The sequence below is a fragment of the Microtus oregoni genome, unplaced genomic scaffold (genome assembly GCF_018167655.1).
Source record: "Microtus oregoni isolate MIOR12 unplaced genomic scaffold, Mior012 000057F_ref0000458, whole genome shotgun sequence".
In the NCBI taxonomy this organism is placed as follows: domain Eukaryota; kingdom Metazoa; phylum Chordata; class Mammalia; order Rodentia; family Cricetidae; genus Microtus; species Microtus oregoni.
Genome location: NW_024543833.1, coordinates 4589495 through 4617467, shown reverse-complemented (window position 1 = coordinate 4617467; position 27973 = coordinate 4589495). Strand labels below are relative to the sequence as shown.

General features: G+C 36.8%; 1 protein-coding gene across 1 annotated transcript in view; it reads right to left on the bottom strand.

The window, feature by feature from the left end:
• Positions 1-27973, bottom strand: part of Dcc (DCC netrin 1 receptor) — a 1005453-nt gene that overhangs the window by 543324 nt on the left and 434156 nt on the right. The window contains exon 3 of the mRNA XM_041639231.1: positions 6583-6867. Coding sequence (XP_041495165.1) covers positions 6583-6867 — 285 coding nt within the window. The remainder of the gene's footprint in view (positions 1-6582; positions 6868-27973) is intronic.

Genomic DNA, 27973 nt, shown 5'->3' with positions numbered 1-27973 from the left:
ACTGTGGTGATGTTCCCTGCTATTTCTCTATATTTTTTTTCTGTTCTTGGTTCTATTTTATAAATAATTAATGTATTGTTTGCTTGTTTTTGAAAATCACATTTGCTCAACAGTACATACTCACTTCATGTGTCTATCACAGTTTGATAATTTTCACAATATGTTGAACTCATATTATATATGTTTGGTTATCCGTGATCAGTGATCCTTCCTGTTACAACTATAATTATTCTGGAGTCATAGTATAGATGGCAAACTTAGAATAGTTAAATGTGATTTCATACTGTTTCCATATTTCCCTTTCCTCTGTCCTCTCTTGGAACAGGGCTATCTCTGTATAATAAAAAGAAGTTGTGTATGCCTCTTGTCTTAAATTTAAAGCTGGAAACAATTAAGCTCAGAAAGGAAGGGACTTTAATAAAAGCGTAGTAGGCTGGAAGCAAGACCTCTTGTACCAATCACTTAGCCAACATCAGTTTAAAGGAAGGTTCTAGAAAGAAATTAAGCCCTGCTCCATTGAGCTCATGAATGCTAAGAAAACAAAATAGTTGTTCTGCTGATATGGAGTAGCCTCACCAGAAGACAAAACCTGGCAGCAACTTCCTTTAAGTCAGATCCAATTCAGAACAAGTCCCTACACTCCGTCCAGTTCTGGGAAAGTGAGCAATAAAAGGAAGGCTCAGAAGATAATTTGAATCTAGAAGTGGTTGATTCAGGTGTTGTAAGAAGAGAGCCATTTGTATTCAAAAATATAGACTGAAACAACAAATGATGATGTAAAAGATGTAGCAAATTTTCCAAAGGAAAAAACCAGCTGGAACAATTGAAGAAGCTTATTAAACTGACAGCTGATTTCCAATATATGCCAACTGCCTTCAAATGCCATGATACCTATTGTTTTCATAGCTCAAGACTAATGTCAGTGCTTGGCTTCAGTGCTTCAAAGGTCTGACTGTTTTGTGTGTCAGGTGCTAATATAACTAGTAACTAGGCTAAAGCAGATCTCCATTATCTTTGTGGAAATCTGCTGGAGGACCTTTAAATAGCGTGCTTCTTTCCACTTTGTTTTTGTTCTATAAATGCAACAAAAATTGGGTGACAGATAATTATTTGCAGCATATATTGTGGAATATTTAAGTCCCGTATTGAGAGCTGCTATACACACACAATAGGAAATGATTACAACATATTATTACTGCTATTATTATATTATGAGTAATATATAAATATTAATCTGACTTAAGGAGTGGCTATAAACAAGATATCCTTACCGTGGTGTGGATACTTGGTATTTTGGATATTAGGATGGCTCATAGAGGTGGGTCCATCCACCTTGACCAAAGGTCAGAGAATCCAAGCCTATTTCTGTTCCTTCATTTTTAAGACAGGAGGTTTTACCCAGGGAGTGGCTGCCTATAAGATACCTGGTCTAATGTGTTGTCACTGAATGTCCTACCTAAAACATCAGAATACTTAATTCAGGAAATAGTGGCTTGATGTCTCAAGTATTGAAGCAAGTATTTGTTCTGTTTTTCTTCTGTGTCATGTTAAAGTAATCTTTTTGCCTTCTTCTCCCCTTTTTTGGATTGGGGTATATAAGCATATGGAAAATAAACGCAAACATTTTTAGGATTCAGGATTCACTTGGTTGCCCTCCTGGTAGGTACAATCCTATGTCTCTGTATTTCTTTCATATCTCTGTTCCTTTTGCCTAACATTTCTAAACCACACGCCCTGACAGATGTCACCCTAACTTGTGGCTATGACAATGGCTGTCATCCTATGAAATGTAAGTTTATAAATATGATGTCAACTTAGTTGACAAAGCAGTGGTTGAGTTTCAAAGATTGGCTTTGGCTCTGAAAGGAAGCCCACGGTCAGCAAATGCTACTAAGCAGGAGGTCATGCTATTGCAAAACTTTTCCTAAGGGCAAACGTCAGTCTTTTCCAGTTTGAAGATCTTTCTGAAGACACTGAGTCTTCAGCTGCCACCACCCTGATCAGTCAGCTGTGTCATCCTAAGGTTCAGATGAACACCAGCTTGCTCTGTCTGTTTGTGTGATGAGGGCCTATATGGCTATAAAGCTCTGACTGGCCAGCTTCTCACTCCCAAGTTCCAAGATTCAGATTTGTAACACTGTAATGAATTAATAGGGTACTTTTTTTTTTTACATAAAACAGATGTGCTGTTTGGGGGACATAATATTAATGGACATTTTCACAAATTATATAATACAGTAAATGTAAACTTTGTATGTACTTAGAAATAAAAAATATTTCTGTGTCTTGTGTTTTTCTGAGAGTTACTTCTGTGGTCTGCAACTGAACCAGGGATTTTTTAAATGATAACCTATAATTAATTTTGAATTAAAATTATTATTAATAAAATATAATGTTAAATACAATATCAAGTAGTCTTCTTAATGATAAATGTGAAGTAATCTATTTTAAGGCCATAAATAAGATAAATATTAAAAAATATTTTGAAATAAAATTAAATATTATAACAAAAAAATTCAGAATATATTTTTAACCAACCATAGACAGTCAATACCTCTGGGTCTGTAGAGGACCCAACATCACCTTAGTGTGGTGTGGATAAATAGTAGATTGAATTATAAACTGATTAATCCAATTAGGTCATTAAGAAACCTGAAATAAGAATTCCAAGGCCTGGAAAAGTTCATTCAGTCAACCTAGTAATTGAAGAACATTTATAATTCTGTAATCCAGCCGGTGCATGGCTTGACATTCAAATGTGATGAACCACGAATAAAGTTAATTTTACAACCACATTGGCTGGCAGATATAGTCCCCTTTAACGAAGATGTTTTGAAATATCACAGCCTATAGTGTTGCAGTTGATATTTTTAAAAAGTATATTACAGCAGATACTGCTAATTTGCTCTATTAAAAACGTATAATTGCTCACAAAGAAAAACTCAATTTGTCTGAAATCATTAGTCAACAGATTAGTTACTAGTTTTCCTGCTTTTGAATTAAATAATTATTTTCACCTGGAATAGATGGACTGTCATGGAAAATTTTTTCTTGAATATATAATTGATGTTATCCATAACTACTCTTTTCTGTTACACCCAGGTTTGGTAAAGATATAAGACCAGGTCACATGCCTGTCTCTGCTCAGATCTCACTTCCCAGCTTTTGTAGGAATCCAGATGACAGACATCCCATCCCCCATACATCACAACACCTACTTTTAAAAAGTTCCCAAACACCTTCATATCTGAATTCTTTCTGCTGCCACTATAGGAGCAGTTCTCTGCACAATGAACAGGAGGTCTTCCTAGTTTAACTTCCTTCCTTCTGGCTTGCTCTTCCCACCACCTCTTCCTCTGTTTCCCAGTGCTGTCTCACACAATCTGTGATGCTGTCTCAAGAGTCCACCTCCTCTTGCTCCTTCCTCTCTTCTTCCCTGATATATAGTTTCCTTTGCACAACACTTCTTTTTTTTTTTTTTGTTTTTTTGTTTTTCGAGACAAGGTTTCTCTGTGGTTTTGGAGCCTGTCCTGGAACTAGCTCTTGTAGACCAGGCTGGTCTCGAACTCACAGAGATCTGCCTGCCTCTGCCTCCCAAGTGCTGGGATTAAAGGCGTGCGCCACCACCGCCCGGCTTGCACAACACTTCTTGATCTTCGACAGAGTCAAATGTCATTTCTCTCATACACAAAACAAGAGCTTTCTGACTTGTCTTCACGGTATTATCTATTTGCTTTATGTAGTTCCTCTCCAGGACTTCATCATCCAACTTTCTTTTTATAGTCAATGACTGTTACGTAGGGATTAGTAAAAGTGGTGAGGGCTGCAGCACTTATAAATTGAAACTAGTCATAATTACTTGATTATTAAAAAGAGAATTTATGGAATCCAGTGATTTGTTAATATTTATTCCCTGGGCTGCGTTTCATGAATTGGAATAAGTGTTATAAAGTTAGAGTTAGTTAGAATTAGATAATCCCATGTAAAACATACATGGAGTTTGACCTTGAATGGATTGTGGCAGAGGTTTGTACATTCTGATACGTGGGTGGCTGAGCCAAGAACTTCCCAAGTTCAAGGACTGTCTGAGCTATAGGGTGAGGAAAAGGCTATCTATGTCTAGGCAACTTAGTGGGACTCTATCTCAAAATTTAAAAAGTAAGAAAGTAGGCAGGAATTCAAACCAGTGGTAGAATTCTTTCTCAGGTTATCTGAAGCCCTAGGTTAATTTCCAGTATGACAAAGACAATAATAAATACATAAATAATACATACCTAAATACTTTATCAAATAATGGTAATAAATACATGTTGGTAAAATTGTCAAATTTCACATTAGCACTAACACAAGGCATAACTTAATCAGCATGGTACTTAAGGTACTACAGGAAAATATTTGTGTGTTAACCATTCTATACCATTTTTTTTCTTTATCTGTTCAGGCATCTCACTCTGTTTTCCAAGCTAACATGGAAATCTTTACGTAGCCTCAACAAGTCTGAAACTTGTGGAAATACTTCTGCCTCAGTTTCCAAAGTGTGTACACTAGAGAAATGAGCTAGCTCAGCTTGCAATGACATTTCTAAAGCTACCAATTCATGCTAATCACATTGTGGGTACCTATTTTAGTGGCCGTATCATTTTCCTGTTAAAGAAGAGATATAATAGAAAATGTTCAATATGTATATGGAACAATTAGTGCTTCAAGCTGGTGCTTACAGAAAGTAGAAACTAATTCAGAAAAGAAAAACAAGATGCTAAAAATCCAAGCAGCATAATTAACAGCTAAGGCTTTAAGAATATTGACTCATTCATTCTCTTGTATAGTGGTATAACTTTTGTTGATCTTTTTGTTTTACTTCTAAACAAACAGGAAAACTTGAGACCAAAGGAATCAAACAGAACTTCTCTTACACAGACTGTTAAAAGTTTCTACAGTTCATGAGCCAGGCTAGGTCAAGACTGACAGCATTTCTGTGCATTAGATCTTCTTGTAGTTCATTTTTGAAGTTTATAGTTGAATATTTGAATTAATAAGAACTTAAATACAAATTCTTTATTCCAGTTCTACTGAGAATTTTATCCACGTATAGAATATAATATGATCATGTCTACCACTCTCCCTCCAATTTCGTCCATATCACCTCAATACACGGCCTTCCTTTACTTTACTTTTCCTCCCTATTAAAATATCTATACAGCTCCAAAGCACACTGACATGGCTGTAAATAAATCTCTATGCAATTCAATTATAATACACTTCACAATGTGAACAAATAGAGGTCAATAACAATTTAATTTATATTTCAAATTTAATATTAGATTTGATTCGTTAATGTTACTGAAAATAGGCTTCTCTGTCATATTGAAATAATCAAGCATATTCCTGTCAATATTTTAAATGTGGCTTACTATCTAATGATTTAAGGTTTGCATTACATATGAATCTAATATTTAAATTTGGAGGCATAAAATGGAGCCTAAATGAATCTGAGCATGTGCTGCTAATAACTGTTATGTTTTATTTTATTGTAAGGTGTATATAATGTAGTCTAATTGTAATAGCTACTAGCATACTTAAGTCAGTATCCATGTGACTAATTTGAGCACAGAAAGAAAGGAGAAAGATATTTTAAACTTGTCTTATTTAAAACATGAATAAACTTCACGTGAATTGCTAGTTTTCTCTTAGAAAACTTGCAGTCTCTCTATATGAAATATTTATTATAACTCAAGCAATTAGGAGTGTATGGATGGATACCAGCACCTATGATTTGAAGAGCAGTTCATTCAAACTTCTGAAAGCTTTTCCGTGATTTGCCGAAGTAAGTAGAGATCTGTCTCAGACCAAGTGTGGACATAGAAAGATGTATAATAACAGCAGCCACTGGAAGAGACCTTAGATGCAGCTAATCCAACTTCTAACTATTCCAGAGACTGAAATGATATGACCAGAGTCATGGAGATTTACCAGAGAAGAAAGAAGGAAAAAGGGGAAGATGGAAAAGAACACACTTGCATAACATTAATCACATTTTGTTATAAATACTTTGTATGTTTACACTAACCCAGAACTCTATGGGCCAGGCTCCGGTGTCTGTTTTAGCCAACGTTAGACATAGCACAGTGCTTTCCAGAAATTATTGTGCAAAAGTTTGAGTAGATGGTTTATAGACATTAATTTAGGGATGACATTCAGCCTCACAAATCCTTTCATTTTGTGAATGGGAATGATACCTATTTTTATACCATTATCAGACAAAAAGGAAATAAAATGAGAAGCCCTTATAAATAGACTGTTCACAAAAATATGAAATAAACATAAATAAATGAAAGAATAAAGGAGAAGAAGGATGAGGTTAAAACATATTTTTATGTTTCTCAAAAAAACTAGTAGTATACAAAACTTAAGAACATATAATCTCATATGTTAACAAAAAAGGAGAAATAATGTTAATCAAAACTCAGTAAGCAATATAGAACACCTAAGCCTTAGAAAATATTTGTCCCTAAAAAACCATTTGATCTTTTAATCTTTTCTAGACAGCTTTATTGTGGGAAACCATGGTAAACATTGAAATACCTGATAAAATTCTAACTTCTGCTTCATTTCCTGTTCTTATGCTGGCTGGGTTCCGAGCTGAGCATCGGTAGACTCCAATGTCCCCTGCCTGGAGTCGGCTGATCTGCAATGCTCCAGAGGGCAAGACCACCACACGGGAGTCTCCTGGAACTGGAATGAGGTCTTGTTGATTTTTCTGCCAGTGTATTGTTGGCATGGGTTCCCCAATGACTTCACACTTGAGTAACACTGTATCTCCCACGAAGGCTGTGATAGATTCTGTCTGGGAAAGGAACCTCAGTGGTCCTAAAAGAAACACAAGAAAGAAAGGTTGAGCCATTCAAATACAGGACAATTATCAGTATCTTGTGTTTTTCATGTGACATTGTATCTTAGCATCTATACTCTTAAATTATGCTGAATCTTCTAACTTTATCACACATTATAACAGCAGGCTTGAAAAGTAAGTTATTTGGCTAAGATATGATGACAATATTGTTGCTTACCTCTAGAAGCTTCTACTTTAATTGAGCCACTTAGCTAACGCTACCACCACCACCACCAACAACAAAAATCTCATAAAATAAACAGAGCAGATAAGATTAATTTAAACTTAAAAATGAGAAAAATGTGCTTTGAAAGTTAAAATTCCACATAAAAAGTACCGGTGGCATTATGTATCAATGCTGCAAATGATACCTGGCTTTTTTGAATCCCAATTCACTATATCCTCCCAGTTACCTAAAATTGGACTAATGTACAAGAAGTTACAAAGATTTAAGAACTGATATGTAGTATACTTTGAGACAGATTCAATAAAGAAGAGTGATATTCACTTCCAGTTATACAACAGACAGCAACCAATGGTAGGTTGGCAGTTTAATGTGATTGCTCATCAGCAGTTGTCTGGTGTATTTGCAGCATGGGAAAGAAAATCCTACGGTTGGAGTGAGAACAGCTTGTGTTTCTAGCTTTTATGGGCCACTTATACAAATGAAACATTGCATTTTGTGCTTCATTTCTTCATGTGTGCAATGAGACAATAGCTAATCCGCACGACTGCTTTCATGTTCCACTGAAATGGCATGTAAAATGGCTTGTAGAGATAGTGGGATTGGAAGGGAAGAGAAGCTGACAACCTTGGAGAAAAGCATGGTGAGTCTCTAGCCTGATGTTCCATTATAGAGAAGCAGTAGACACTCTGACCTTGTCTTCATGAAGCCTTTCATGAGCAAGAGTATATCATCATCCTAACCTTTTGTCCTTAACAATCTGCTATTACTTAGTGAGTCCAAACAAGTCTGTATGAATCATATCATTATGACCCACAGAACGTATATTTTCTAGAGCTAAATGAAGCAAATAATTTTAGTATTTGGATTTTTGTTTTAGTCATCACAGATACATTCTTATGTTTTGATTTGCCTTTGATAATGTTGTTCATTTTAGATACATGTTATAATAAAATTTTATTAATTCATCTTCCTTAGCTTCCTATGATTTTATTAATTATTTTAAAGTATTTCAATGTTTAAAATTTATTTTAATTAAAGCAGAATTTCCCATATCTGGGATTAAATCATGTCAAAAAAGTTTCGATATTTTTCCATCAATATTTCATCAATGACAAATTCTATTGTGGTCCATTTTCCTACTGCTACTTTGAACCTCCATCTGTTAATTCCTCCAAACCTAATTTTCTTTCCTAAACTGACAAAAAGTAATGCTAGAACAAAAGATCAGAGGTAAATGGACTGGTTAAACACAATTTAGCATGAGAGGCAGAAAGAAATATTATAATGAAGTTTCAGGCCTAGGTCAAGGAAAAACTTCATGACTACTTCAAATATTAGGATTTAGAATCACAAGATAATGGAATCAATGCCATATAAAATTATTTCAGCATATCATATAGAATAGGAACAGGTTGATAGGTACTATTATCATTATATCTCTCCCTAAACTACATGAAATCATAGAGATGTAATAGTAAGGGGATGCACTGTACTTTAAAATGAGTGATTAATACAAGATAATGTATGCACTTCTTATTACTTGAGCTGTAAAACTACCTCTTTCCTAAAGCTAAGACTCTGGAATTCAATCTATGGAACCACCTAGATCAACACTACAGAGGTATTTCCAAACGTTATCAGTCCCTCGGAAAAGTTTACTTTTCCAAACAAAAGAACCCACCTATAACTGAGAGCTACCGTGAGTGGTTGGGAAAACAAAAGGAGCCCATTAACTTGCTCTCTGGCTCTTGGATCAAAGTCCTTTCTAGGCACTTAGTACAGTTCGGAATGCTTTTGAAAGAAAAAGATACAGTATATTAATCTGCTACTAATTAACTTCAGTGTGGATTAAAAGGATGAAATCAAAGGGTAATTGTTATAGTATAAAGAAACAACCGTGAGTAGGAGTGCTATTTTAAGGTTTATGTCAGGAAACAAAATTCTGAGTTATTTAACAGCATTCCTTCTTGTCGTCATTGTTGGTTTTTCTTACGATTAAGGAAACATAGTTATGAATAGCTATATAATATTTATATTAAATTTATAAAATAACAATATAGTTTATTAATGTATGTTAGAATAAAATATATTAGGTAAGTTAGAAAAACATTTGGATACTTTTATGCATGCAGATACATGATTCTATATTAGTTAGAGACATTGTACAAATTCAAAATCATTGTGTTCCAACTGATTATCAGTCATCTTAAAAATTTAGCTAGCAAGTTAGTGCTAGAGCATAGAATACAGACACGTAATTCAAATTGATATTCAACAATTGTTTTCCTACATCATCCTCATCTGGCTGCCATAGTAACATAATGAGACAATGGGATTGGCTCCTAGTCTACAAGCTATTGTGCCGCAGTGTCCTCTGAACTCACATTCAGGAAGCTGACAGAATTTTAAGAGGCTAAGAAGGAAACTGACAAGCTTCAGAGAACTCAGAGATGGAGTCAGTCACCCATGTTCGTGTGTGTATCTTTAACTGAGTGGCTTCACTTGTGTGGTCTGTTGTTGGTGCTGTATTTGGTGTGAATTGTCATTTATCACATCTCCCAGACAAAATCATGCAACACATATTATTTGTATACCCCACCATGATGGCTTTAGATCTTAAGAAAGAGAAACAAGAGAGCATATTCTGGGTTCAATTCCTAGTGCTGGGGGTTAAGGAATGGAAATATATTCAATTTTAAAGTTAACATTGTAGCAGGAAATTTTCAAATAATTGTGAGGATGGAAAATTATAAAATGACTTTTTATCCATTATTTTTGTCTCTACATAGAAAACTACAGAGCAAACAAGTAAGTCTATAAATTCTTGTGTGGCGTGAATTACTGCTTTCACTATGGAACTGAATTTCTGCATGACATCTCCTTGTAAAAGAAGATATTATGTGATATCAATTTTAGTTATTAAATTCACCAAAACTCATAACAATGAAATACTATATTTTTTCATAAATTATTAAATACAATAATATAAAGTAAATATTTTGTGCATCAGGTGGCTATGGGGGGGTCTCTTGTTACCGTAGTTTCCTTTCCCTATTCTTCACTCTCTCATGTCCTTTCCAGACATCAGAAGGAGTTCATGCTACTGCTGGTGACAGTATCAATCTTACTGTCCAAATGCTGTAAAAGAGTTTTGACTATATTTTAAAATTGCATACCCAGGACTCTAGCATAACCCCACATCATTTTTCACAACTATTGCAAAACAATTCTTAATTCTGGTGAACTGGTCTGAAGCTCTGAACCTAGTCTTCTCTTGATGTTATTTCTTTAGTACTTTCTCTATAAAGGGATATGCCTTCCCCCACCCCAATATCGTTCTGTCATAACTGTAGGCATTCTAATAGCAACAAGTATAAAAATCCCTACACTTTTGCTAGTCTAACTGAGAATCATCTTTCTTGCTTAAATTTTTTATATCACTCATAATTTACAGACACCATGACAGAGTCAGTGTATAAATCAAACCTGAAAAGTTCTTCATGTTCCTGTTATGTTATCTGTATTTTCTTTCCATGGGGTATATCAAATATTTGCTGACAATAAAAAACAAAAATTAATATTTGTATAGATCCTATATATGTTTAAATGCTTTAAAATGCCCAAATTTTAAAACTGATACTAGTTTTACATTTATCACTTTCCAATACATACTGGGAGCTTGGGATGGGAGATAACACACCAAGGGTCCACGATTATCTGGGGTCACATTCCTGCTTCATCTCTTCATTATATTTTGTGTATCAAGTAGCTATGGTGTTCATGAAAAGTAGGTCCGTGGTCAGCAAGAGTCTGTTCAAACTCAAGAGATCACATGTAGTCTATAGTCAGGCTTAGATGTGTCTAGCACTACCTTGTATTAACACAGACCAAACCTTTAGTGAGAAGCTGTAAAAAGGAAAGCATAGTTCATTTTACATGCCCCGTATATCAAAGCTTTATTTTATCCCTTTTTCCTTGAAATAATAAATATAGATAAGCCTAATTCTTATTTGAAAAGTGACTTATATAGACTAAGAAGTGTTCTGGAACATAGCATTTACATATTATTTGAATTGATAAGTCAGCAAGACATGATTTAAAGTATGTGAGAGGATGTGCTCGTGCAAAACTGGAATCTTATGTAAGGATTAAAACATGTGCAGGTTTTCCTTTCTACAGAGTCCAGGAACCAACTCCCCCATTCACTGAGGAACAACTCCATATTCTGCATTCCATTAAATTCTATAAACTTACTACAGTCTGGAGTGCTATACTATTCAAAATAGCACACAGACCTATTTGGAGTTCCTCAGGAGGGCTTCTATCTTTATCCCTGAGAAAAGGTTGTTTCCTAAAAGGAAGCGTTGTCAAGATGCCTACCTTCACACCCAGCCTGGTCCAGGATGGTGTACCAGGTTTATGTCTTGGAACATCTGGAATTGTGGAAGCATCCCACACTAGTCTACCCACAGCTTTAGACGTGTCTAGCCCTACCATGTGTTTACCACAGACCAAACCTTATTAGTAAGAAGCTGTAAAGAGTAAAGCATCGATTGTTTTACCTATAGGAAAGCCAAGACATGTACCACATACCAAAGCTTTATTTTATCCCCTTTTCCTTGAAATATTAAACACAGATATGCCTAATTCTTATTTTATAAGTGACTTATATAGACTAAGAAGTGTTTGGGCTTCAGCATCAGAAATGTTATTGATAATACCAATCCTTATTGCAGCCGCAAAGTAAATAGGACTGAGAACAAGAAATAAAAGCCCATTTTGTAGTTGGCACAGAGGTCATTTATTCTGATTACTATAAAACATACTTCTGTTTTTAAGTTATAGTAGTTTACCACCAGAAAGATTCATAAAGAGCCTCTCTGCATGTGTGCTTTGATAAATGTTGCTCAAGGTCTGTTATACATCTATAAAGTAGACTCCTTTCTCAAGCATTTACCAGTAGCACAAGAAAGGGCTTATTCTTTTTAGCTCTCATTAACATAACGTTTGTATATGTGGAGGTGGTAATGTCAAGGCAGGTGATAAATCCTCTGTCCAGGGAGAACCAGTTGCTCCTCTGGTCCCCTTTGCATCATATACATCCACTGCCACTATTTAACTGTGCAGTTGGCCTTCTTTTCCAGGCTAATATGCGAATTCTACAGCCGAGGACTCAGCCCTACTTGTAGTCAGCCCTTGTGTCTTACAGAAGGCAAAATGTATAATGATTCTTCATCAAATAAACAGCTGTTGAATGTAAACTATGTGTTATGATTAATTTAATCATCAGTAAGCATCACAGGCCCAAAACATTAGGAAATGATTGAAGCAAAGTTCTGAAAAAGAACCGCTCTGCACACTGAACCTTCTGCTAAGGCTGTTTAACTGGCTAGTCTTTCAATGACAATGCAGAGGTAGGAACATTGCTGGCCCAGGATCTGACTACAATCTATCTTTAATCCCCTTAGTAGCCACTCCTTGAAGACCTGTGTGTCTGACCCAATGTTCTGTGACTCATAGGTAAAATGCTTTAACTATAAAAACTCTAGTTTCCACCAGCTAAAAGGCTAAGACAGTCATCGGAGAGCAGCTAAGCTGAGTGGTCCCTGCTTTGCTGTAGCTAATGAGTCCAACAATGTGTTTAAAAAATACTTTTACTTAGGATTTCTTTGGTGCTTTGTATCCTAAAATTGTCAGTAAATTGCTCCCGTGTTGGAAGACAGGATTTGAGTTAAGTTGAACAGGTATTCCTGGGCCATGGTCACTCATTTGCTTCAAAATAAACTTCCTAATCCCTCTTAGGTGAGAGCTGTGGGTTTGCAACCATAAAGAACAACAGCAAAGTCTACCTATGGGTGGGGAAAGGGTTTACTGGGAGAACAGTGGTTTCTTCAGGCAAAGGATGAAAAAGCAGAAGCTAGCATACAAACCGGAGCCCAACTGGAAATGCAGCCTTTCACATGGACATGGATTGCATATGTGGAAATTAGGAGACAACAAGGCCTGACATGACCAAAAATATCTTCTTAGTCTTATAAACTTATTTGAGGACCAGTGTGTATTTTAAGTGATATTTACCCATCATCTTACAAATCACTGTCTCTAGGAAATTTACCAGATCCTTCCAGGCTAACCTCATTCCTTTCAAGCCAGCTTGTGTAAGCAATATGTCAATCAGTCTCCTTCAAGACACTATGTACTTCTTCACTGGCTAGATCCAACCAACAAGTTTGTTCCCAGGGCAGTGGAAATGTTAATAGCCAACATTTTTCTTTTCAGCTTTTCTTTTGTGATGCTAAAGGGGAAGGGAAATAAAAAAAAATCACCATGGCAATGAATGGAAAATTGCTAAACCTGTAGGGAGGTGTTAGGCTCTCAGAATTAAAATAAGGGGAACAAATCCCCAGCATTTCATCCGTGCAGGATGCACCACAGAGACTCCAAAAAATTGTCCATCAGAACCAGTCAGACAGTTAGAAGGTTACACCAGCTTAGATAGATACATTACTACATTCAGATCTAAACTATGTTGGATTTCAGAAAGTAAACGTGAAAGCAAAGCCTTTAACACTCCAGATTTAAGTATGCAAGTCTCCCTGCTGCCTGGGAGGTCTCTCTTCCTCCCACATACACCCAGTCAGGCCTACTCGGTTCTTTAAATTCTAGTCTGGAAAAGGCATATTCTTCTGATTTGCCCTCTAGCCTCCTTGGCGCACTATCAAGATCCGCATCTTCTCCTATAGAACTCTAATTATTAAGTAATCAAAGTTCATTTCATAAAGAGACTTATCAACTGGGAGACAGACCTCATGGTTGGAAATAAGCTTTGCTTTTAAATATTCAACAATGTGGTAATACTCTGCAATTGCCAGAGGAGAGTGGCTGTAAACACTCTGCTCTAAATTACAGACTGAAGGTTACGTTCCCTCTGAGCAGGACATGTTTGTCCCTGCTTAACTGACAAATTCACTGAATGGCAGAGAAAACAGGCACACTGACGAGACATTCTCTAAATGGAGTCATTTACCAAAGGCAGTGAAGAGCAATAAAGCATCTTCATGGAAATTTTTAGACTGTTTTCCACACCTTCAATTCCCTTGTTCCTTTATTGTGGGTTGGTGTGGGTTGTTCTCTAGTCCATCCTGGTGTCTTTCTCTCTCTCTCTCTCTCTCTCTCTCTCTCTCTCTCTCTCTTTCTCTCTCTCTCTCTTCCATTTCCTCTCCCTTACCCTCTCCCTCTTCCTCCCTCCCTCCCTCCCTTCCATTTGTAGTGGTAAAATGAGGAGTCCTGGGTAGTTGGAATAAGAGCAAATGCTGGAATGCGGATTTACAAAGTAGATCCAGGAAACCTGCTTGTTCCAGGCAGAGGCTTCCATATGTTATTCTGTTGCATTAGTGGACCCACGTAGAGATGCGATAGAGGAGCTACGGCATGAGAAGGAAAAGAGGAGAGAGGAAATATGCCCTCACTGCCAGTTTATGTGCCAGCTCTACAGTCTTCTTCTCATGAGGGAACTCTTCCCCAAAGTCAAGAACAGTCAATGCAAACCACCAAATCTTTCTTGGAAATCACCTCTTGGGTTTGTTGCATGTAACTGTTAGGAATTTTTCCTAACGCGAGCTCTCTGCCAAAGCATGAATTCCAATCAAGCCAAATCATCATAACAAGCCAAATTAAAAGATGTCCAGGATTCTCCTTTGGGAGCTATCTTAAATACCACCCTGAGGGGGGGGGGTGGTCAGGACCTGGCATGCTGGGATTTGGAGTCCAGACCAATACAACTCAAAGGTCTGGTGGCTGGGGGCTACACTCCCAACTTAACAGTAACATGCTCTGAGGAGTTGACACAGTGTCATCTTTTGAAACAATTGATGAGATCCATGACTTTGAAGCAGGTGGTGATAGGGAAAGTACTGTATGCCAATGTCCAAAATGCAGTATGGAGGCTGTTACTTCAAAGTTCACATTGCAGTCCTACTATATTCCCTCTTGGCTGACCTTTAGATGCAGAGTCTGTGATGCTCTGAACCATAGCACCCTAGTAATAATGCTGTGGACAGAGCAGTCTTTCTAGTAAGATAGGTTTATTAAGCTACTACACCAGAGAAGTCAGCGGCTCCAGACCCACCAACGCTGCCCCTGAGGGAGTCACCAGGCACGAGCTACCCCCATGTGCTAAATGGCCTCCTCTTCCGTATTTCGTTACCTGCCATCACACAAGCCTGAGTTGTGAATGGCCCTCCCAAGACTTCATTAACTTCATCACAGAGCAGCTCTGGGGAGGCTCAGCTGGTAGCATTTTAATAACTCTCCTTTTATCCATCTGAGGTACTATATAATATCTATTTCCAGCATAAGATCAAATAAGGAAGAGTTTTTCCACTTCACCTTGAACTTATGCAGCATTGTCTTCCAAGATATAGATCTTTCATAAAATATAATGAAATTGTATAGAACATCAATGCCATTATTCTACGTTCAAGTTAACCTAGATTGTTTCTCAGGTGAAGCTAAGTAACAATCATGCAGAGAGGTAGGCAGCTTTTAGATTAGCTGTGCAGACACTACCTTTGTTGAAATTGGTCATTCTTTTTCAAATATGCATAAAGATAAACAGAAATTCAAAATTGCCATATATATCAATTACATATTTCACTGTTTAACATGCAAAAAGTTATATGCATGTTATTTAAAAGGAGAACTAGTGCAGAAAATATTTATGAATCAAAAATATAAACACATTTATGTATTAAATTAGTCTACCAATATTATAAACCATTTTATAATGAAAGCTAGGCCAATGAATGTGTAAATTGATGTCACTTTGAAAATTAATTTCTCTTTGTGTAATAACCAAAAGAAATATAATTGCCTTAATTTCCAGTGTTTTCTGACACTTGTCCAGTGGATATGCTGTAATTTGTTTAACCAGTTAGCAACAGTGTAGTTCACCCATTCTCTAATTTTCACATTGAACAAAATACTTTTAAATTTTTTTCTTTATATTCTTATGGGTAGACACCTAGAAGTAGCTTTTTTTGTTAAATTGTTATACTGTGAAATTAATTTTCAAAGTGACATCAATTTACACATTCATTGGCCTAGCTTCCAAACTGCCTAGGCTCCCCCAAAGTTAGTAGTTACACTCCCATGAAGTCACTGTTCAAGAACGAGTCATCCTCCAGAATTGTGCATTTGAGGATGAGAGGAGAGAACTCGTTTGTGACTTGTTTTCAGAGTGAAACAATCACAAATCCCAGCAATAACAAAGCCTCTAAGATGGAAATCTTAGCAAGAAACTTAGTTAATAGTTCCCAAGGTTATCTGAACTAGAATCTACACTGTGAATATTGTTCTAAATTTTAATTGAGTTTCTACCATCCAACCAACAACATCACAATTTTCTAACTGGACTAAAGAGCCACTCAACAGGAGGGAAATAATATCTGTGCTGTAAACCTACTTAACTATCATACCCGAAGGTCATGAACTCCCTACTACGATTTTCCTAAACAAAGAGAATTTTAATTGCTTTTGAATATTTATTCTAATGCCTACAGATGAGCATGGCTCTCACCTCTCGCCTAAGTAGTCTCTTTTGGAAGTAGATGGAGATTGTTACAGAATATAAGGACTAGCTAAACTATAAACCTTGAGTTTTCCAACCTTACCTGATATATCCACAATACAACTCTATACCTAAACTTCAGGGTACACCATGGAAAGATGGGATAGAAAGATTGTAAGAGTCAGAAGAGCGGCTATCTATCAAGAGCTGGCTTCCATATTATGACATAGAAGCTGCTTTCATGAAATCTCAACAACCTAGTGCCCTAAATGAGACCTGTGTAAACATAATACCTGTTTATAAGTCATCATGGATGGGGAGAATCTTATGAGGATACACCACTAGATGTAAGATTACAGGAAAGTAATGGTTGCTGACAGAAAAAAAAACAAAAAAAAAAACAGTCTTCTCCAGGGACAAACCCTTGACAAATTTTCCAATCCTAAATGGTCATCTTAAGCACATATACAGAAGATCAACACTGAGTGAACTCATATATATATATATATATATATATATATATATATATATAGAGAGAGAGAGAGAGAGAGACAGAGAGAGAGACAGAGAGAGAGAGACAGAGAGAGAGAGAGAGACAGAGAGACAGAGAGACAGAGAGAAGAGAAATAAATAATTTGAGATAAAGTAGGAAATAAAATAAAATATCAGAGTAATTAAAAAGTTAAAATTGAGCACATGATCAAAAGGTGATTGAGAATATGATAGTAACCATAGATAGAAGGTCAGATAACATAAGGTACAGTGCTTTAAAAACTACGTCTCCATTGATAGTTTTTGGTAATATTTTCCTCCAGTTTGATTTAATAGGACCAGTTGCCTTTTAATATTTTTCCAGTCAAACAAATAACTGAGTCCTCTTCAGAATTTGTAGACAGAGTCAAATAAAATAACAAATTAAATAGTACAGGTTTTCAGTGTAAGTAGGTAGCAGCGAGAGTAGTATCAGTTCAAAACATTTGTTTTAGTATATAATTTGTAGGTCAAGAATCTGAGTTTACTTCCAGGTTTTAAACGGCCCCCAACCCCCGAGCTCTTCTCAAACTAAGTACTTAAAATCATATCAATACGCACCCTGGAAATTTCCACCCTGGATATCTCTGCCCCCAAGAAGTCCTGTATAAAGCCTGCCTTCCACTTTGTCCTTTGCTGCTTCTTGCATGAGCAGAGGAAGCCACTCTCTTGTGCCTTTCCCAATAATTCTCTTACGTGAGGGTTTTTTTGTTGTTGTTGTTATTTGTTTTGGTTTTTTGTTTGTTTGTTTGTTTGTTTGTTTTTTGATTTTTGAGACAAGGTTTCTCTGTAGTTTTTGGTGCCTGTCCTAAAACTAGCTCTTGTATACCAGGCTGGCCTCGAACTCACAGAGATCCACCTGCCTCTGCCTCCCGAGTGCTGGGATTAAAGGCGTGCACCACCACCGCCTGGCCTCTATGTGAGGTTTGTTATACAGTGTGATTTTCGGGTACTCCTTCACTCTTGACTTCCAGGATACTTTCCCCCTCATAACTAAAACACTTGTATTGGGGATACCTTTCCCCTCAGATCTGGGACAGTTATGTAATTCATTATAGTTAGCTTAATAATACCTGAGATTCATACCACAAATACAAAAATAAAAATCACTTTTCTTTCTTTCATAATTTAGATATTTTCCCCACTTCACAAAATCCATTTTAAGAAAGGTAAAGCAAAATCCACAGTGCAAACAATAACTTAAATCCCATACTTCTAATAAATCTATAATTTAATTCTTGATTTGGAAATATCTACTTTGGGATGCATGCCACTAGTAAAATACATTTGCATGGAGATAATTAAAATAATTTTGTTACCTCATGTTTCATGTATCTGTGTGTGTCTTTGTGGGGAGGATGTGTGTGTGTGTGTGTGTGTGTGTGTGTGTGTATGTGTGTGCTCATACTTGACATACATTCACCTTAGTGTGGTTGGGAATGCTTGGATCCTTGCATGCAGATACTGGTACCAAAGCATGATGCCAGAGTCCTCTGTCCCTCTTCCTGCCGTACTGACTTTGGATAGGTTGGTCAGTGAGTTCTCAGGGTCAGGCTATGTCTACCTTATAATGACTGTTTTACATGTATGGGGCATAACATCCCTTATACATCTTAAAAATTGTTTGGAAGTAAAAGAATGTCAGAAAGTTGGGAAATAGAAAATCATCCTATAGGACAACCTCGCTGTTTTAAGCTCATAGTCCTGGGTGGAAGCGTACCATATGATACCGGTGGGTGGAGACTGATAAAGTATGGACACATCCATCAGGAAGGTCAGTTATAACTCTATGCTGTTTTAAGAGAGAGCAGAAGTGGGCTGCAGTTGCTGAGAGAAACTAAATCGTAGGCTCACAATGGAAGAACCCAAGACTGGTCTGGAGACTTATGAAATGATAGGAGTCAATAAAGATTCCAAAGACGCAAAAACTGACAAACTCAAGTTAACATGAATAGCTATATTTTTTAATGAAATTATGAATAATTAACTGTCATTTATTGTGACTTCATATTATTTTATAGTAGCTTTCTGTGATTAATTGACTCTTCAGGTAGCACATTAGTCCTCAAGGGGCAACTAAATTATGGCTATTTTAATATCTTAGCTTTCCAACAAAGATAAGATCAATCATCTAAGCTCAAACGAGTTTTCTTTATACCATTTTTTGCCAAGTTATTTAAATTCACTTTCAATAAAATATTTCTCTTTTTGAAGAAAACTCTATTTACTCTTCTCTTGGCCTCAGCAGTTGAGGACTTAAGAGCCTTTAGAATGCATCAGAATGGCATCTGAGACACATGTTGATAATTGATTAGAATCTTAGCTTTTTCTTGAGGGAATTTTGCTAGTGAACTGATATAGAACTATCTATTAAGATGACAGCAGAGTCTATCAATCTGAGAACATGCTGAATGATATGAAACATAAAATTTTAACTAACTTTTTACCCACCTATTTATAAAACTTATAACCCCAAATGTTAAGTTCACATTTGAGGATGTCAGAACACTCTGAATATCACAAGAGTTATTTCCTTAATTTTTATGTGATATATATTGTTGCTTACTTGTTTCTTTTTTTATTAGATTTTACAGCACTTATATTCCATAACTCCTTATTAATAATCATTTCTTACATTTCCCAACAACCTTGCTGGCTTTGTTTATTCTCTCACCTCTCTGCTAGACTACTTCCCATTTCTTAACTCATGGAGCACAGGGTTTTTCTTTGTTTGGCTAATATTAGTCCTCAGCTCATTGTATGTCACAAGCAATCAACAGTACTTTCTGAGGATACAGTCAATATATCTGAATTAAAACCTTCCTCCTAGACGTAGAGCAAATATTTTCTCTTTTGCCTCTGATACTTGAGGAATTTTCTAGCATTTGTATCAATTAGTCATTACTAGATCCTCACTGCCTGAGTTAGGGTTTCTAGTTCTGCAGTGAAATACCATGACCAAAAGCCAAGTTTGGGAGAAAAATGTTTCCTGGAATTATAGTTCCACATGTAGCCCATCACTGAAGGAAGTTAGGACAGGAACCCAGGGACGGCGCCATCCACAACAGGCTGTGCCCTCCCGCATCAATCACTAATTAAGAAAGTGTTCTACAGGATGGCCCATAGCTCAGACTTCTGGAGGTACTTTCTCAATCAGGGTTTGCTCCTCTCAGATGACTATAGCCTGTGTCAAGTTGACATAAATGACAAAAGCACACCCATTGATGTGGTTACCATTCTTTCGTGCATTCTGTCCTCTCCATTGTAGTTCCTCATGCTTAAGGAAAGGATACCTTACTAAGCATTGCTGTGAAAATTCACAGTGTCTTACGTGGAAAAGACATCAAAGATATCCTTTTGAAAGTCTGATCACTCTAAGGAGTAATTATTTTTGTTTGGCCCATTTAAACAAAGGACCATCTGGTAAGGAGACTCAAAAGTAATCTTCTTTGTCTGATTCATCTTTTAGTTCTATTGATGGGTCCTTTTTTATTGCAGTATTTTTTTTTTCGTGGCTTCATTTTACAAAAAAAAATCTTATTAAAATTTGGATGTTCAATGTGTAATAATTTAGACCATATGGAGTTTGGTGAAGACAGAAAAAGATATATAATGCATTTTATATATTTTGCATTGATCTTTCTTGATTCTGGAAAATAGGATTTAATTATTAATGAAAGTATTACTTATTAATCTTTTCTTTGCTTGATAGTGTTGATATCAGTGCCTGATACCTTTCCAAATTAATTTCATAAATTCATGGAAGGTAAGAAGTCTTGAGCTGCTTTCTTCTTTCCTCAGCCTAGTCCAGGACCTGGGCAGTTAGCATGGACTCAATGATGATTGCCTGTTTGCTTACTAAAACTATGATTTTTCATCTATTTTTTTTTCCTTCAAACTATTCTGTTCTTCAGCAATCATCTATTATAATTTCTTGAATTTAAAAATTGATTTATGAAACAGGTAGGAAGATAAGCAAATCTTTCATTTTTAAGTATTGAAGAGTATGTCTGGAGGTGTAGCTTGGTCACAAGCATACTTGTTTAGTGTTCATGGAGTCCTGATTGAGTTTAATGTTCAGCACTGTGATTCCAGCCACTGGGAAACAAAGGCAAGAGGACAGAAAGTGCAGTCATCCACAACTGTTACAGCAAGTTCCACGCCAAAGACAAGTCAGGGATACATGGCATAGGGGCCTCAAAATAAAGAAACAAAAAAGCTGAAAGAGGCATTAGGCATCAAATATACCTAATAATTTCATTTTGTAGAAAAACATGTATCAATAAAAAACTCAATGCTTTTAGACCTGCTTGCAAAACTTACAGTTTGGAAGAATTCTGCATCTGAGTACCTGTCTATGATATATTAGTATATGTGAATATGATTAAGAAATATGTATGTGTGTATATATATTCATATGTATACATGATACATATAGTGAAAAGCATGTGGGTGTACATGTATGCAATTTTCATAAAAATGCATATATGAGAAATTCAGTATTGTTGCTTTTTAGATTATAGTATAATCTTTCCCTTTCTTTTTCATCCTCCAAATCCTTCCATACACTTTTCCTATACTCTTCAAATTCATGACTTACTTCTTCAATAATGTTTGTTGTATACATATATTTGCATGTGTACATATTACTAAATATAGAAGTGTAACTACTACGTCTGTATGTTATTTGAATGTAAATGTTTTCAGGGATGACTATTTGGTATTGGATAATCTTTTCATGTGCTCTTTCCTAGTGAAGACAACTTCTGCCCTTCTGTTTTTGCATTTCTGCATCAGCATGTCTTCTGGTGTATGTGTTCTCTTTAGACTTATGTATATAAAACATATGTGCATTACATATATTTCTTCAAAGATATATGTTTACCTACCAAAGCCATTGGGGAATTCCCTGAGGAAGTCCCAATCTTATCAGTGAATTTGTAGCTTTTGAAAAGTAATTTTAGGTTAAGAATCTGCAACGATTAACAAAAGTCTCAGTTGTTCTATTTTTAGTGTTTTTTTTTCAGCAAGTTTAATCAGAACTTATATCTAAAAATAAGCTGCCTCAGTTCTCTTCTTTAAAGAAATGGTGATATGCTTGCAAATCTCGGCGCCTGTTCACAACAGGTTGTTTAATGATTCAAACCCATCAGAGATGACGCCTTATTGTTCACACCAAGCTGAACTGCTAATTTTCAGAGATAAATGCACCTGTGGAAAAGAAATCCTATCTTTAAATTGTATTATCCAGCAACAAGACCACATACTGTTTTGTCCTTGTTGTTAACACAGAAATCAGAGGGTGAAAATCTCTTCATCTTCCTGTCAGCAGTCTGGCCAGGGTGTTAATGGCCTGCAGCCCAGAAGTTGCATAGGCTTCTAGCCAATCAGTGGTGAAACTATTTAATTGGCATTTCAAACAGGAAGCGCAGAGCTAGGAGAATGGGAGGGGTTCAATGATAATGCATTTAGATGAAAAGGTATTTTCAAATCTCCAATTAAAACAAGAGATCTTAATCCTTTGTGATATAAAGTGGGTTGGTTAAAGAGACTCATTTCATTTATGAAGTGAGAAAAGGCTAATTTTGCTGATTGAAAGTATATTATCAATGTTTTAAGAGATGTCTTTTCAAAAGAAGAAAACCAACTTTCCCCCTGTTAGGAAGAAAGTAGTTTTGTTTCTCCAACAAGAGAAAGAGTGGCTTCCTGCATAGAAACAAAACATGTCTAAGACCAGATGGTATAACAGGCCCCCCAGACGTTAGCAAAAACGAAACCTCAATAGCGATACCATTCTGTCCTTAAAAACCAGTACATAGGCCCAAACTATCGAGGTTTAGGTTGGGGTTAAGCCCCACTAAACCTCTCAGGATTCAGGAGTATTGCCATAGCAGGTAAAATCCTGACTAAGAAAGCCTGAGGGGAAATGAAATAAATTATCTCATGTAAACCTTTTTTATCATGCCTCATTTATATTTTTTACCTCTCTAATGCTCTCTTGATGTTCCATTTCCATGTTCCTCCTCGATGTTCCTTTTGCTATAGCTGTTCTTCCCATCCCACAAGGTTTTCAGTATACATACCCACACAGGCATAGTTAGCAATTCCATAGGCTATAACAATGGCACACAAAGCATGCCTTTCATAGGGCAAAAAAGATGGATAAAAGACTGACAAGGTGAGCACGTTCTGTCTCCGAAGGGGTGTGTCTGTGAAGCTCACAGGCAGAAACCTGGAGGATTAGAGTGAGCTTGGCCCTCTGGGCGGAGCATCAGGATGCTGTATATACACTGGCACCCAGGTGAGAAGAAATTCTTTTCTCTGGGACCTGGTTTAAAGACTCAAGCTCTTTTCATGTATATTTTAGAGGTAAGGTTAGAAAGAGTTAATTTCCTTGACCTAGACCTTTTGTCAAATGAAAGGCAAAGTGAAGTACAGAATATTAATAGCTTGTTAAAGTAGAGCAAAGGCCAGTAGATTACACCTTCCTGTGTCTGCTGCTAGAGAATTCAGGCCACCCAGACCTGTTTATCAGTAAGAGTAGACATGTTGATAATTATTCAGTGTGTCCTGTTCAGGGCTCCTTTTTTTCTTGTCAATAAGTCCTATCAATAATTGTGGGGGTCTAATTTTATGTAGATTTGACTATTAGAACAAAGGTTTGTCTGAAGGAATGCCTATATACCAGGGCCCCACAACTTGGGAAAATGGCAAAGGTTGTCCAGTTGCCAGTACATGAGAAAGTTATTCCAATGAATGGTTTATACACTGTTGGGATATTTTGGGATGAGTCCCATTATGGAAGGGAGAAACATCATGATTTCACAAGATTTCCACAGAATTGACAGTGACTATTCAAAAGACAGGTGTTCCTGGAGTCCTGCAAGTCGGGGTTCCCTAAGCTGTACATTGGTGGGTTTGTAAATTCACTGTATAATACTTGTGGCTCACATCACCCAACATTTATCAAAATGGGAACTGAGAGTTTGGCCATCAAAAGCCTACTTCATAGTTCCAGGAAAGTTCTTGGATCACCTATCCTTGTTTTTTGGCTTTTGTCGTTCTGCTTCTTGTTATCTAAAGAATGACAACCAGGATGTTGTTTTAGTGCATAAAATACAAATGGCTGTAAGGATAATGGCTGTGTGGGATAGGCAAGTTCCTGGTACAACCTCTAGTCAGCAATAAAGACATTTATTTTAGCTTTGAGTGTTCATGTGTTGATGTCTGGTGGGCTTCCCTGGTAACAGTGGTGTTCTTGGTCTCTCCACCTGAAACTGCCCCATTCTTAAATATTGGGCCTCAAAGGATAGCTCCCCTAGTCTTAGGACTGTGAAAGCCTCAGAATCTGCCTTGGATTTTATACTCTCCTACCCCCTATCCTACCACTGAAATGAATCATAGAGAGCAGAATTCCTGTTTTCCAGAGTGGATCATAGAAAATATAACCTCTCCTCCATATAACAAACCCTGAGCTCAAGAATATCATTCCCCTCATTCTCCTTTCTATCTTGAATATAGTCATTCCAAAAATGGTCCTGCTCCATATTGGTAGGAAGAAAGGTTGTACAGGAAGTCCGTGAAGATTTGCAGCATACCTGGCTGAATTCCTCCTCCAGATTCTATCATTGAATACATGTTATATTCAATCACATTTCTACCTGACTTTATTTGCTTCATCAGTTCTTATCACATAAAGCAGCTGCTTTCCCTAAATTTAGGGATTTTATTCCTAAAGTTTACATTGTTGTATAAAATTTGGATTAATTAAACCTTTTATTTTGTCTTGTTCACTTGTCTTTTGTTGCTGGCATGTTGGCAAATGACCCTTATGGTTGTTGAGGAAAAGAATTACCAATGCAGAAACAAATTGAATTGAAATCATGACACATAAACAGTAAGTGTTTATAGCAGGGTAAGTTGTATGATGGCACTGGGGAATTCTAACTTTTGCCATTCTCAGGGGAAAAACAATGTTGAAATTGAGATCAACAGCTGCTGAAAACTTTGACTTAGAAAAGAAACACGTTATCCGGGATTCACAACAGCTTTGTGATAAAAGCATTAAATATTATGTAAGTGATAAACTATTTGTTATAGATGGAAGGATGTATGTCCCTAAATTACATCACTATGCACATCACTATACTTAAAAAATAGAAGTTTCTAAGGTTGGTTTCCTTTAGTCTTAACTGAGTAGCATTGAATCAAACACTACGAGCTTTCTTAGAATTACCTATCATTTTTACCCTCAGATAATAGAGATAGGTGGGAAAAAACACAATAAAAAGCACTAGCCAGCACGAAGGGTAGGAGATGACTGTGACCATTCTCTAGGTAACCAAACACTTTCTGCTAGGATAGGAGGCATTGTACATAGGAGAGAATAAATGCATGGCCAAGAGCCCTTGACTAGGGAGGTCAGAGTCCATAGCCTGTAGAGGAGGCAATCTCCTATAGAGAAAAAGTGGCTATAAAGTACCCTGTCCTAAAATGTGACATCAACACCATCCCGTCTGTGGCTCTTGGAATACAATGGAAATAGGGGACAAAGGAAAGATTCAGGGGAGAGGCAGGCATTCTGAAAAAGGGTTCTCTCTGGCTGTGACAGAGCTGTTGGCTCAGGAACTCACAGCACCTGTGGTTACCTGTACAGGAGTTACACAGAATCAGGCCCAGCACCATTTCCTCAGAGACGAGAGAGGTGGAAGCCCTGATCGCTTCTGAGGAACCATTGGCAGTGGATGGATGCTGGCAGCAGGGATGCCATTTCTCTTCAGCTGTATAACCACTGATAAGCTGTCCATTCTCCATTAGCTCACTTCTCTTACTCATGTTCATGCAATCAACCCTAATGAAATCCAGTGATCTTACACACACACACACAAAAGACACGAGTGCAAGAGGTGAGACATGGTGGGAAAAAGATTTTCAGCAGGGTAGATGAGAAATGATGATGGGGATGGGATAAAAACAATTGAGGGCATTTATGAAATGTCATGGAATACAGGAGAAAACAGCAAGCTTAACTCTTTGTGCCTATATAGACCAGTGACAGAACTGAAAAATAAGTGACAATGTTTTCTAGGTTTCTCTAAGTGTAAGTATGGACCAATGAGCCTACGTTAACTTGTGCTAATGCTTTAGAGTGAAAACAGGTTGCAACAACATCTCAGGCATTCCAGAAGAGCCTAATTGGAGATCAGAGACAGCCTTGGGCCTGTATCAAGCTGCTTGCCTTTAACTTAACATACATGTACCAAGACTACTTCATTGTAATTTAATCTGTTCCTAACATACTAGAAGGGCCCAGGAAAGTGGCAGGGTTGCTCAGAAGCATCCAACTACTGTGGGAGGCATACATCATTAGCCAAGATTATCCTTTCCTCTGTTTTTTGGGGCCCAAGCTGGAGGTGACTGAATGAAATGATATATAGAAATGCTTACTATCTAGTACTATAAAACAAAATATTACCAACTCTGGTGTATGACATTGTTGATGCAAGGGTTCTAAATTAACCAGTCATTTTCATGAATGGTTTGTTGGTAACACCTGGAAAATGATCAACTAATTGTGTGTATTTGTTCTTTGAGATCAACTGCACAAAAAGTATATAATTGATTAATACTTTAACCTTCCTTATAGACACAGGCCCAGAAGGTACTTTCAACCTTTTATAAACACAATAAAAGCATCAAAAACAAAAATAATGACAAAATGAAATGGCTTTGTAATTTCCTGTAGGTTCAATTTGATTTCCACAGCTACTCAGCAAGTAACAAGCGATACAGTATTTGTTATATCAGCAACTGTGGAATTTGCAGCTCCCAGTATAACAGCTCAACTGTAGAAGTCAGTTCCCATGCTTCTCCTCCTCGATTGCAATCAATACACTTCTCAGTGTTTGCTCCCTAAGCCGGCTCTATGAAATGAACTAAAGACAGGATTAAAAATGGATGAATTTGTAATTGGGTAGGTGTTAAAAATTCCACAGTTGAGCAAGCTTACTCCCTTCAAAGTTATGCTAATACTATTTCCACGAATGGAGTATATTTAAGATGAACATCTTTCACACACCTTCAGATGTTCTGGAAAATTAGTTTATCTCCAACTTACTTAGTGAGCACCTACTGTGGGCCAGGAATAACTTCTGGAGCCAAAGAAAGTGTATTAAATAAAAGTAATCCACCTGATCAGCCAAGTAATGAAATATATACTTGCAGGAGAACTCATGAAAAAAAATAAATAAGCAAAAGCAATGTATGGAAGAGGGTACTGACTGTGTGGGAAAGTAATTTAGAAAAAATGGGTTACGTATGCTACAAGGAAATAAAAAAGTGTAGACTAAAGTTTAGCACTTTGGTATTCTGAGCACACTGAATTGAAGGACTAGGGAAGAGATTAAGAATTAGTCATCTTCACTCTGCCCTCATTTCCTTCCCTGGATAGACCACAGGAACTTGAACGCTTCTTTAAAGCTAGGGGAATCTGGAAATGTTGCTCTGGTATACCTTTATCTTTTGACAAAGAACTGGCCAGAAAGAGATTCTGTGATCTACTTTATTGGATAGTAAACCATGAGACTCATTCCAAAAAATGCAGTTCATACCTAGGAGGGATGAATGCTATGGAGAGAAGCCAAGAAGAGCGAAGACAGCATTGCTGGCTTTCCCCTGTTATGATGGTGTCTTCGCTTTATTTCTGCTTTTGTTATTGTTCTGCTGTTTTGTTTGCTTGTTTTTTTTTAAGACAACACCAGAAAAAAAGCATGTATTTTAGTTCACATTTCCAGGCCAC